The 13,493-nt window shown below is 40.4% G+C and overlaps 1 protein-coding gene across 1 annotated transcript in view; it reads left to right on the forward strand.

The window, feature by feature from the left end:
- Nucleotides 1-13,493, forward strand: part of CNTN5 (contactin 5) — a 516,137-nt gene that overhangs the window by 368,660 nt on the left and 133,984 nt on the right. The window contains exon 11 of the mRNA XM_012801575.1: nucleotides 13,042-13,169. Coding sequence (XP_012657029.1) covers nucleotides 13,042-13,169 — 128 coding nt within the window. The remainder of the gene's footprint in view (nucleotides 1-13,041; nucleotides 13,170-13,493) is intronic.

The raw sequence follows: 13,493 nt of genomic DNA on the forward strand, positions 1-13,493 counted from the left end.
AAGCTCCAGAAATTTAGGAACCTGACATCTCCTCCAGAGCCTGGGTGCACACAGCTAACCCAGTCCTTCTTATGCAAATATCATCCCAACCTAAACTTGTCTGCCCTACTTACACCACCCTCCTCTCCTTTCCCCTTCTGAAGATGAAATAATACGAGAGGAAGGAAGATGAAAGAATATTTTTTCAGGCTTTGGCTTCATGGGGACTGCTGGACTTTTTCTCGTCCTTCCCACTTCCTTCTTTTAATTCAAGGCTCCCCGTGCTGCGCACAGAAATGACAAAACTGATCTCTTGATTCATTGATTAAATGTTTGCTTAGGCAACAGCCCTGCTGATTAGCTCCCAACCCTGCCCAGACGGGCACAGAAGAGAATTACAAAGAGATAAGAGAGATGTCAAGTCAGAAAGTGGGTGGCAGGAAGGAAAACACACCCCACCATTTAGAAAGGCAAGTTTCCCACGGGCTGGAGAGACTTCAGAGAAGGTGGCAAGCATGAGTATTCTGGGCTGCGTGAAAAAAATTGAAGAGATGGGTTGAAAGAACCTTGGCAGAGGCAGTGCCTGAGGACTGGCTAAGTCAGGGAGCTCTGCAAACATCTGGACATGCTCATGAGAGTGGCTGTGGGAGGCCTGCCTCGTGCAGGGCTGGCTCTGTGCACACCAGCTTCACACACACTGGCAGCTAGTCCCTCAGAGGACCACCGTGGAGCTGGGTAAGTAAGAGACACTGGCCTGTAGCCAGCACTGTCTTCTCTACTCTAATGCACAGAGGAGAAAAGGACCCTGGAAGCAGGAGGAAAGGTGTGAAAACAGACCCTCTTTCCCACAGTGGCGGCTTCCTGGGTCTGTGGGGAAGCCAGGAGTCAATGTCAGAGACGAGGTTCACCTGTGTAACAAGGGAAAGTTACCTAAAGTTAGGGGACCTACTCCAATGTCCAAAGGGGATGGAAGAAAATCGATTCAACAGAGCACAAAGGCAGTGATCAGAAAAGGTAGGACCACCTTGTGCGTGTTACCCATTCAGACTCTCCAGGGAGGGAATGGACGCAGGAGCTATGTAAAGTGTGGCAGGGACCCAGCTTGACCCATCTGTTACAAAGGAAAGGAAAAGGTGATGACAGTCTCTGAGTTAGCAACCTGCATTATGTTCCAAGATTTAACAAAGAAATGCTCCAGGCTTTCCTTGTCTGGATGGAGTTACCACATCTGTAAAATGAAGGTGGTTCACGGTGGTTTTTAACCTTATTTTCATCACAGTCTGGCTTGAGAATCTGAGAAAAGCTACATACTGTCTCCCCCAAAATACGTGAGCACTAGAATTTTCCATACAAATTCGTGTAAAACGAGAAACATTGACGTGAGTAGCCAATTGGAGATAAAAGGTTTCTATGTGTGGTTCTGTATACATTAAGTTTGATATGACTGTGACAGATCCCTCAGAGAGACAGCCTTCCACAACAGGGCAAGTCTGTTTTTCTGAGTTGTTGTGTTGTTATTTTAATCTTAAGCACCTTCTGAGATCCAGCTGATGAAAAGGCGGCCCCTTCTCATCCTTCCATCGCAGCCCGGCGGTTCTGCCATGACGTGGTGGCACAGAGGGCTCGGCCCTTTCTCCAGGATGCTGGCAGTGATGTCGAGAGTCGAGGGCGGAGGCCTGTTAATTAAAGCAACTTCTGCACTTTCGCTTTCTCCTTCACTTTCTGAAGCTTGTCATCCATGTCTCCCTGGGTCACCTCATTTTTTCCTTCCAGCTAAACTGCGTCTAAAGGAAAGAGCTGCAGGACAGCACCGGCCTCCTTGGGTGTGTATTGCCCTCAGCTTTTTAAAAATTTGCAGATGGAGTTAAGGAGGATGAGTGTCTCTCCTTGCCATCATCTATAGGAAACAAGTGTCTTCTCTTGTTCCCCTTGAGCTCACTTCTGTCACCCTCTGTGGTAGGTCAGAACCTCCACCAGGCATGTGATCTTATGCAAAGCTTTCTTCTAAAGTTTACTTCAGGTCAATGTTAACAGCTAAAAGTGCAGTATGAATTTTTGAATCCAGCAGGTCTGCTTTGAAATTTTGCCCAGATATTTCAACCCCTCTGCACTTCATTCCCCTCCCCCTTCCTGCATCAAAAGACTCTACTAATATATCCTGGGGTCTTTGTAAAAATTAGATAAGATAATGTGTGAAAGTGTTTTGCAAAAGGCCTGGCAAATATTACAGGCTTAACAAATGCTATGGAAGCAAATTATTGCCGTTTCAATTTTTTTAAGGGAATTAAATACTCCAGACCTCAATTTCTTCAACTGTAAAATAAAACGGCTCAAATATATTCTGTTTGATTGGTTTCCATGGATTGAGTGTCCAGGACTTGAAAAACCCTAGCCCAAGTGCCAGTTAGCGTGTCAATTATGAAGACAGAAAATGAAGCAGGTTGCAAATTCGTTAGGAAGACACGGATAGGCAAATCAAAGAGGCTGGTTGAAATCCGAGGTCTGCCGTTACTGAGTAGCCGTGGACAGGTAGTAAGTGGTAACAAGCCAAGTAGATCAATACCACTGAAATCACATAGTGTTAGAACCATTACCTTTGATAAAGTTTGTAGTAAAAGTAGTATGACATCTGACACATTGAAAGTTTTAGGTGAATGCTAAAACAATGTCTACTTTCTACTGAAGAAAAACTCAACAAATGCTATGATGAAGTTTTCGGGAAGCAAAGATGAAGGAATGAATGATTCCATCTAAAGGGGATTAAGGATGAGAAGGATGTTTCAGGTAGATCATACAACTCAGCTGTGAGAAACAGGTAGGGAGCCGAGCAGTAGACAGCTGTGGTCCTACGTGACACTAGAGAAATGGTCTCCAAAGAACAGTCTGAGCAATTCAGAGAAGGTGCAGAAGGTCTATTAGGAAGGAGGGCAAAGAGAAAATAGCAAGGCTTATGTTCATGTACTTCTCATTATGATTTCTCATTTTTTTCACCATGTATCTGGTATATTAGCAGGTAATGGTGTTTATGTGTATATGCATGTGTGTAAAATGCGTATGTACCTTATAAATGGAATAAAGCAAACCCGTGGGGAGTGCATTATAAGGCCTTTTGGAGATGATTGATGTCATGGCTGTTTGTTGACGATCTTTAGCTGTTTTTTGAAGGATTAGGTTATTTTGTAGGCTTGAGGAACCATGAAAATCTCAGGCAAAAGAGTGCTAAGGTCTTTAAGAAGTTAAATCCAGAAGTAATGTGCAATTTGAATGAAAAGAATAAAAGGCTAGAATTCAGAAAAGCAATCAGGAATAAAATTGAATTGGCTTATCCATAGGTCCTTTTGCTTATTCCCTTCCCAAATCAGGGTAGGCTAACTAACTTTCAGGCCTCAGATGGGAGTCACCTTCCCTAACCGGGCTCATAGGCCCTGTGCTAATGAGCTGCCCTGCGACCAACTCCCTGGAGCTCCTTGTACTTACCTCTTTCCAGAATCGATTGCACTGAATAGTAATTGCCTATTTACTAGTCTACTCTTCCTTTTTACCATGTGGTTCCTAAGGTAGGAACTAGGTCGTATTCATGCTTGTATTCCAGAAGACTTCCTGGGGCCTGGACTACAGGAGCTGTCCAAGGAGTCGATGACTCTGACTGAAACACTTCCCTCTATCCCCTGACTCCAGATGTTCAGAGGATTAATACCTCTTACTATTTCAGGTTTCTACTTAGATATCCCACTCCAGAGTGTCTCCATTTAACACATATTCCTTTTAATAACAGTTGCATTAAGGGACAGTTATTTCATTCACCAAAGCAGGGAACTCAGGCATAGGTAGAGTTTTAAGTTTCTTTTGGTGTTAAATCTTGTCTGCCTGTGCTCTTTGGGGGATATTGTAGAAGGTTCTGTGTTGCGAAGGGGAAGACCTACTCACTCGACCCAAATCACCTCCACTGATCTTCTCCAAGGTGAGAAAAGCCTCTCTCTGCATAACCCCTCCCTTCCTGGTCTGGGGTCTCTCCTCTGACCTGGGTTATAGTTGGTGTAAAAAATTTAGAAGAGTCTTATTTCAGAGGACTGGATGGCCGGTCCACAGAAACTAAGTAGAGTTAAGAGCAAAGGGTACCGATCCTCATGTTGGCTTCTGCGATCTCATCTGGTCCCTGCAGCCTGAGCCCCTCCCCTGGTGAACGTGCTGTAGCTGCGTCCTCAGGCCACTCCCTCTCCCAGCACAAGACAGTGGCCCCTCTTCTTTCTTGCTGATGATTAGTGGCTGCTGACAGCGTTGTCCTCATCACAATTCTATGTTATTAGCTGTTCATCCTAACAGCAAAACCACTACTCTGGGCCATTTCATTCTCTTTCCTATCTTTTAAACTTATTCCCACTTTTGATTTTTTTTTTTCTCTTTTGCTAATTTTGTTCTCTCTTTTCTAAAAACCTTTTTCTATTTCCTTCTTGCTATCCATGCTTTACAGGGGTCCTCAAACTTTTAAAATAGGGGGCCAGTTCACTGTCCCTCAGACCATTGGAGGGCCAGACTGCGGGCCCCCGGGACAAGTCAGCTGATAAGCAGGACAGGCAGAGGCGGCAAAAACACCTGGCGAGCCAGATAAATGTCCTAGGCAGGCTGCATGTGGCCCGCGGGCCGCAGTTTGAGGACACCTGCTTTAATATCTATATCACACTTTGTCCACTCAATAGTTAACTCCTCTAGCTTGTTTGGAACTGCATAAGAATTATAGCCTGGCACATAATTTTTCATTCTCTGGTCCTCTTATGAGCAATTAAATATCTATGACTTTACGGATATAGATTGTGCCTTAAAACTTCCTTTACATCTTCTGCCTTGTTTGGTACGGCACAAGGTAAACAGCCATCCTTAGTGCTGGTCACTGGACACCTGGGAAGACTGTGCTTCCTGGTGCTGAAGTCAGAGGAAGGCATTTGCCCTGCTTTGGCCAGAAAAGCGTGAGTAGATGTCCAGGGGGTCACTTTAAAAGCCATTGTTTAGTTTGCCACACTCCATTTTATTCTGTCTTGGTAGCTGGGAAACCCTTCATCCTTGTTCTCCAGATGAAGGTGACATGTCAGTGAACGCTCCCTCTGACTGGCAAAGGAGGCGTCCAAAATACCCAGCGCCAGTTGCTGTGGTGCTGAGAGAGCCAAGCAAGGGCACAGCGTTTAGATCACGAGCATCAGACACGGGGCGGGGGAGGACAGAGGAGCCCGAGACCACAGGGGACACTCCTGAGGGATAGTCGTGCTTGTACTCCTCCTCCTCCTTCATTACTTCAAGAGGACGAGTGCACAAAACTCACATAAAACTATAGTCACACGCCACATAATATGTCAGTAGCAACTGACTTCATGTACGATGGTGGGACCATAGTTACAAATGGTGTGACCTACTCATGCTGTAGCTGCCATAGCATCATAGGGATAATGCTAGGATTATAATTTTAGTATAACCTAAGCGCACAGTGCTTAAATTCCACAGGAGAGTGCAATAATGTTGTAGCCTTCACATCCACTCACCACGCACTCACTGTCTCTCTCAAAGTCAGATTTCCCTTCCTGCAAGATCCATTCATGGCAAATGCTCTATACATGTGTACTATTCTTTTATCTCAGTGTTTTAAACCTCTTTTAATTTCATGGCGCACTTGACTCTGTAGTTAAACTTCTGTGGCGCACTTGAATTATGTTGATTTTTAAAAAGATTAAAAAAGGAAGAATATACTTACTATGCTTTGAACTTCTTTCAAAAATAATTTAATTAATGAATTTAAAAGTTTTGGACAGCACACCTAAGATCCTTTCATGGCACACCTGGGTGCCACAGCACACTAGTTGAAAATCACTGTTTTATCTTTTATACCACATTTATACTGCACATTTTCTGTGTTTAAATATACTTAGATACACACATACCTACCACTGTGTTTACATACAGTGGCCTACAGTATTTAGTACACAACAAATATGCTTTTCAGATTGTAGGCTAGAAGCACTAACCTGTATTATATGTAACCTCAGTCTTCAGGAGGCTACACCTCTAGGCTAGTGTAGCCATGCCCTGCGATGTTCACACAATGACAAAATCACACACTGTTGCATTTCTTAGGTTGTATCCCCCATGTTATGAAAACATGACAGTATTAGATTGAACAAAATGACATTGCCATTTTTGTAAATAAAAATAGCCAAATAAGGGAAATTTTATACAGTTCAACCAATTAGAAGTAGAACCAGAAAAATAAGTACAAAAAAATCTGTGAGAAGAAGTGTGTCATTCTGGAATGAGCTATTTAGTTGTATTGTATCTGATAATAATAAAATCTGAATGTACCAAAATAAACATCAAAGATCATAATATATTAGACTGATGTAGTATAATAATGACTATATTAGACTAAGTACAGCCTACCCATGGATAAGTCAGAACTGAGACTCAAATGCTAAGAAAAAAATTTTTCTTTTTTTATTTTTTTCAATTATTTTTATTAAATCATAACTTTGTACATTGATGCATTTATGGGGTTAATTTTTTTTCATTTATATAATTAACAATGGAAATTTCTTACTTAAATTTACATTCCCCAGGTTAAAAATACTTTTTTAACTCTTTGAAGATGTAGGTGAGCTGAATAGCACTGTCTCTCTTAAAATTTGAACCTATAGTTTAAAGCCTTCCCACTACGAAAACTCCAGGCTCCAATGGCTTGATTGGAGAATTTTTCTAAACATTTTGAGAAAAAATAATGTGAGTTCTACACAAACTCTTCCAGAGACTTGGATAGGAGGGGGATACTTCCCAACTCATTATGTAAGTCCAGAATTCCTCTGAAAGCAAAACCAAACAAAAACATTAAAAGAAGATAAAATCATACAAATTATCTAAGTACTTAGAAGTGAAATGCTTAGCAATAAAAGAAATCTTGACAAAGAAGAATTAAGTAAGAGGAATTATTCTCATTATGAAAGATTACTATATGTCTACAGTAATCAAGACATTATGGAGAGGTGGGCACAGGGGTCAACAGAACAGAATAAAGAGCCAAAATAGTACCACACAAATATGCTCCACTGGTTCTCGACAAAAGCAGAATTCAATTCAGTGGAGAAAGAATAGCCTTTCAGAAACACTGTGAGAGCAATGAGGCACCCTCAGGGAAAAACAAAAACAAAAAGCAAGAAACAAAAAGTTACAGACCATAAGATCTCATATAAGATTTTTAAATGGAAAAAAAAAATTAGAAACAACAGGCAATTAGTGTTTGCCAGGGATTAGAAACTGGAGGTCAAGATGGAGATCAAGGCGGCTGTAGCTCTGAAAGAGAAAATGAAGTATTGTTTTAGTATTAGAACCATTCAGTATCTTGATTGTGTGGTAGAAACACAAGTCTAAACAGGTGGAAAAAATGCATAGTGCATAAAATGAACACACACAGGTGAGTAAGCTAAAACTGGGAAAAATCTAAATAAGGTCAATGGGTTGTATTAATCTCAACATTCCGGTTTTGACATTACGCTATAATTTTGCAAAGTATTATCATTGCAGGATAGGATACTGGGAAAAGTATACAAGAGTTTTACTTTTTGTTTTATTTTAATATCTGTTTTATTTCTTAAAAATGTACAGTTATCTCTGAAAATTCATTTATTAAAGAAATAAAACAATGCTTTATGAAACAGCCAATAATATAGGAATAAATCTGAAAAATGTCTTAACCTACAGACTAATAATTATAAAACATCAGAGAAATTAAAAACTCAAAGGTACGGCAATCTATCATGTTCATGGATTATAAGACCCAATATCGTTAAGATGTGAACTCTTCAGCAAATTAATCTACAGATTCACTGAAATCCCAATCAAAATCTCAGCATGCTTTTTTGAAATTGACAATCTAATTGTAAAAGTCATGCGGTGACTACTAGTCGCATTAGAAAGGAATGGACTCAGAGCAACATGGATGAACCACAGTGTTTCTGAGTGGAATAAACTAGACAAAAGGGGACTTTATAATGCATTAGTCCATTTATGTAAAATTCTGGAAGGACGCAAGCAAATTTACCGTGACAGAAGGCAGATCAGTGGTTGCCTGGCGAGGGGATAGGTGAGAGGCAGCTAGGAGAGAGTGCAAAGGAAAGGAACACCGAGGTGGATGTGCTTATGATCTTGACCGTGGTAGGGGGCTCATACTTATGATCTTGACCGTGGTAGTGGGCTCATACTTATGATCTTGACCGTGGTAGGGGGCTCATACTTACATCCATACCTGAAAACTTTTCAAAGCATACACTTCAAACAGGTGAGCTTATTATGTGCCTATAAAATCTTAATAAAGCTGTTTAAAAAAAATAAGAAGCTTCCTATTGCCCTTAAAACAAGGACCAAATACTCCTCATAGGATACCAGGTCCTAGATGATCTTGCCCGTGTCTCTCTCCAGTCCCATCTTTTCCCCTCCCCTCCTCCCTCCCAGCTGTGGTCATGATTGGACATCTGGTTCTTCACGGCTTCAGGGCCCTTCGCTGCTCAGGGCCCTCACATACACTACTCCCTTCCCTCTCTCACATGGAAGGATCAGCTCAAATGAACCATTCTCAGATCAAGGGTTACTCTCCAAGAAAATATTTGTCTCAACAGCTGAGGTTTATGCCTTAAGAACTCTCCTTACTCTTAAATTTTTCCTTTTTAATATTTATCACAAATTTGGTTTATATTTTTCAGTAACTTCTAGTTTTTGTTTTATAGTTATTTATGTATGTATTCATTTATTTTTAGACAGAGTCTCACTTGGTTGTTTTGGGTAGCGTGCCAGGGTATCACAGCTCATAACTACAAACTCTTGGACTCAAGTGATTCTCTTGCCTTAGCCTCCCAAATAGCTGGGACTACAGATGCCCGTCACAACACCCAGCTATTTTTAGAGACAGGGTCTCACTCTTGCTCAGGCTGGTCTCCAACTCATGAGCTCAAGCAATCCACCTGCTTTGGCTTCCCAGAATGCTAGGATTACAGGTGTGAGCCATGGCGCCTGGCTGAGTAAGTTTAGATTAATGTATATCACACATCATGAAAGTACAGTAATTTACATGAATTATCTAGTTCATACTTCCAAAGAACTGGTCAGACAATATTGTGACAGTCTTACAGTTAAGAAAAGACATTATATAATTTTGCTCAAGGTCAATGGCAGTGATATGAAGCCTGCTCTATCCTAATTTAATGTATATAGTCTCAATTAATGATTAACGATTCTATGACATAATATCCATTCTGATTTGATACTGGAAAGAAAACTAACCTGTTAGAGAGGACTGTATACCAAGGAATGCGAGTGGCTTCTAGAAGCTGAGAGCAGACCCAGCTGACCCGCAGTAAGGAAGTAAGGCCACATAACACCAGGGATAAGCTGGGAAGCAGACAGTTCTGCAGAGCTTCCCGATGAGAGAATAGCCTGGTCCATACCTTGATTTTCGCCTTTGAAGCCCTTAAGCAGAAAACTTAGACACCCACCCACCCAGACTTCCAACCTAAAGTATTAAATGGATGTTGAGTTAATTAACAGGCATTGTAGTAACCTGCTAAGTTTGTAGTAATTGGTTATCCAGCAATAGAAAACTATTACAAGTGTTTGCTAGTGTATGACACAGAAATTATTTATAAATTCTATTTCTTAACATCTCATGGGCCCAACGAGTCACTCAAATTTCCTCAGGTTTTAATTCTTTGATCTGTAAAATTAGATTTGACTAGCTAAGTTTAAGTTACCCTCTAAACTTCTATAGGCGTAAGAATTCATTTTTAGCTTTTTGCAACTGTTGTGATACAACTTGACAGAGCATCTTCCATCCACACCGCCAAATCCATTCTCTGTCCTTCAGTCCTCTGCTGCACCCCTCAGAAGGCAGGTCCCTAAGAACTATAGCAGTGGGCACTTTGCCCCCTGGCAATGGAGCAATGGCGTGATGAGAAGCACCCGCAGGAAACTGGAGTGGTGAAGAAGTAAGAGGTCTGAGTATTTATTTCCTAGCTTGCTACAAGCATATGTTATGCTAAAGGGAAGACTGGTCCCTAATTTAATGTGAGGATGTGTAGAAGCAGGGGTAGCATGTGCTATAGACTGAACTGTGTCCTTCCAAAGTTTCATATACTGAAGCCCTAAACCTCAGTGTAACAATATTTAAACCAGAGTTTTATAAATTAAAGTTAAATGCAGTTATAAGGTTAGAGTCCCAATCTAATAGGATTAGTGACTTAAAGAAGAAGTGATCTCAATTCTAGAGACATCTCACTGTCTCTCTCTCCCTCTCTCCCTCCCCCTCTTCCCATGTACCAAGGAAAGGCAGTGTGAGTACACAGGGTGGGGGTCAGGGGTGTGGTAGGCAGCGCTCGTCAAACCAGGAAGATACTCTTTACTCCAACCTAACCATGCTGGCACTTGTTTTTGGATTTTCCAGTCTACAGAATTTTGAGAAAATAGATTTCTACTGATTAGAAAAATTTAATTGGGGAGTCAGAGCCTGATCACTAAATAATACATCAGAAGGTAAATAGATGGTTCTCTGAAGCAAGCAGTCTTCATGGAAAGGTCCACACTAGGGGGGTGGTGTCTACTGGGTAAATCAAATACGGGAATGGAGGATACAGAAAAATGGCCCTAAAGTCTGCAAATCAAGATCACATCAAGAAGTTAACAAAGAATCCCTTCAAAATAGGGCAAGCACAATGATATCGTAGATGACTGGAGTACAGAACAGATTAACAAGCCGGAGACCCAGTAACTATTAGTAGGAACAAAGTGAGAACCAAGAAACCAGAACAGAGTAAGCATGACTTGCTTCTGAATGCCAGAGTGCTCTGGGATTCTAAAATCCCTCCCTAACCAGTAAAATCATTACCTCACCTCTCCTTTGTATCCCTCCTCCAAGTCCAAGGATGTCTTGGCAGAATTACTCTCCAGATCTGAAAATTTCAGAATGTAGGAGCCACAGGGTAATAGCAGAGGGGAGAGGGGAGATAAAGGAAGCCAGATCACAAGGACCCTTTAACTCCATATTCAATTATCTGAGTAATTTGATGTGTAATAACCAGTCATTAGAATGTAAGTCACATTCATTATCTAATCTATTTTTCTTTTCTAAGTGGAAAGCGAGCTCCTCTGGCGAGCATTTGCAATTTGAATCAGTAGACAGGATTTCGCTTCATTGACACTGCCACTTGACAGATGAAAATATACTGTGGTATTAAAAATTCTTCATCCCCAAGTAGATCAGTGGCCTAAAGTGTACTGGTCATCATAAACTATCTTTAAAAGGAGAATAGACATTGCCTCCTGTCAGTAAGAAAGCACTCATCTTAAATCAAGAGCCATGATATGCCAATAGCTAAGACACATTTGTTTATTTAAAGGAGTTGGACTTTTCAGCCAAACTTCTCACTGGCTGGATTAGAACTTAGTCTAATCAGTGAAATCCAGATATTTAAAAAATATTAACAATCTCTGCATATTATAGGAATTAGATAAATGTCAATGGTCTGTAATTCTTACAAGAGGATATCTATTTGTTTGCATGGAAGGTGATTCTTGCTTTTGAATACATCTTTTTGTAATGTATGTCACTTTGGGACTGAACTGGAACAAATACTTCATATTCTATTCTTCTAGAGCATAAACATTATCTAAATAATGCACAGAACTTTTCACTGACCCTGTTGAATGGATTACACATCTTTTAAGAGCATGTGTTTCCCAAATATCTCAAGCTAGTATCTCTCCTAGACATAAATTATAAAATCAAATTCTCTGATTTGATTTGTTTCTAAATTTGTCTTCCTTCAATGTAAGTCAAATCTGAACCATAGTGAAAATTGCATAATGTCTTTCAAGTGGTATCTTTATTAATGTCAATATGTAAGTGTGCATTCATAAGTGGTATTTCAGCAGCCCAGAATCTAATGTCAATTGTTAGGATGTTTTAAATAACTGTGAGCTCTGGCAAGATTGAATACACATTTTAAAATAACATAGAGAAAGTTGACTAAACATTTAGCCATTATTCTTGAATCTTACATAGTTTAACATTATCATATTGCCATGAAATAAAGTGTTCTCAGAAATAAGAGCATCCAACTTTAGGATTTTAAGTTCAGAGACATCCAGTGGTTCTTACCCAAAGCTAGCAGCACATCAAACGAAACCACATAGCAATGTCCATTATATCTCAGGTTGCTGAAGTAGGCTGATGCACTGGTGAGATAATAGTTTATATTTCAGGAGCACAGAAGGGAGAAGAGAACACAAGTCCTAGTTAAATCTGAAATCCACATATCCCTGGAATGATGAATACGCAGGAGACTGCAGTAATTCCAAAAAGCCTCACTTTCACTGAACTTCTAAAAATGTTTAAGAATGTTTTAATTTTTCACCTTCATAAAAGCAAAAGGTCTCCTTTAAACAAAGGTCTTGAAAAAGCCCAAATGCAAATTCAGATACCACATTCTTGTGTTTAAAACCTGCAATGCAAGCAGCACAGTATTTGGTCACATTTTCACACCCTTGCTACTTTGGTGGCAATGCAGAGAAACCTCCATAAATCATGTCTCAGCTGTATACAATTAATTTTATGTTCTACACTTGTCTTCCTCTATGTCGTAATACTGTTTCTTTTTATATTTGATATTTGAGGTCATTCTTGGTTTGAGGTGAAATACCCAAGCTTAATATTAGAATATCACTGGTGATTTTATAGTAACAAATTTTAATAACCAAATTCAGGGTCACCCTCTGCATAAGTTTTAAAATTAACCATCAAAAGCTGTCAAAAGAAAAATAAACTGTAACTCTCGAACCCTTTTGGATATAAGAAGATATTAAGTGGGTTTATTGCATAATTTCTTGAGGAATAAAACATTTCTACTATCACTGCATATTTTTCACGAAGATCTTATATCGTATTTATTATTACTCCAGAAACGGTTTCGTACTTCATCAGCGTTTCTTACTGTTTAGCTGATTGGTAGTAAAACGGGAAAAAACCTTTTTAATAATTTTCAGAATAGCTATTCTTCCAGACGGGAGTCTACGGATCCTAAATGCTTCCAAATCAGATGAGGGAAAGTATGTTTGCCGAGGGGAAAACATCTTTGGTTCTGCTGAAATTATAGCTTCAGTATCTGTAAAAGGTAAGAAAATGTTTTACAAGCAATTCATGGTCTTGTCAGAAAGAGAATACAATCTGCATACGTGTGTGTGAGAACCCGTGTGTGTGCGTGCCCCTGTGTGTGTGCCCTTGTGCGTGTGCCCCTGGTGCCTGTGTGCCCATGAGTGTGCACGCCCTTGTGTGTGTGTGCCCGTGTGTGTCTGTGTGCCCTTGTGTGTGTGCGTGCCGCTGGTGTCTGTATGTGTGCCCGTGTGTGTGTGTGTATGTGTGCCCAATAGTGTGTGTGTGTACCCATATATGTGTGTGCCCCTGGTATCTGTGTGCCCGTGTGTGTGTGTGCCCATGG

The sequence above is a fragment of the Otolemur garnettii genome, unplaced genomic scaffold (assembly GCF_000181295.1).
Source record: "Otolemur garnettii isolate 467f Iridium unplaced genomic scaffold, OtoGar3 scaffold00001, whole genome shotgun sequence".
In the NCBI taxonomy this organism is placed as follows: Eukaryota; Metazoa; Chordata; class Mammalia; order Primates; family Galagidae; genus Otolemur; species Otolemur garnettii.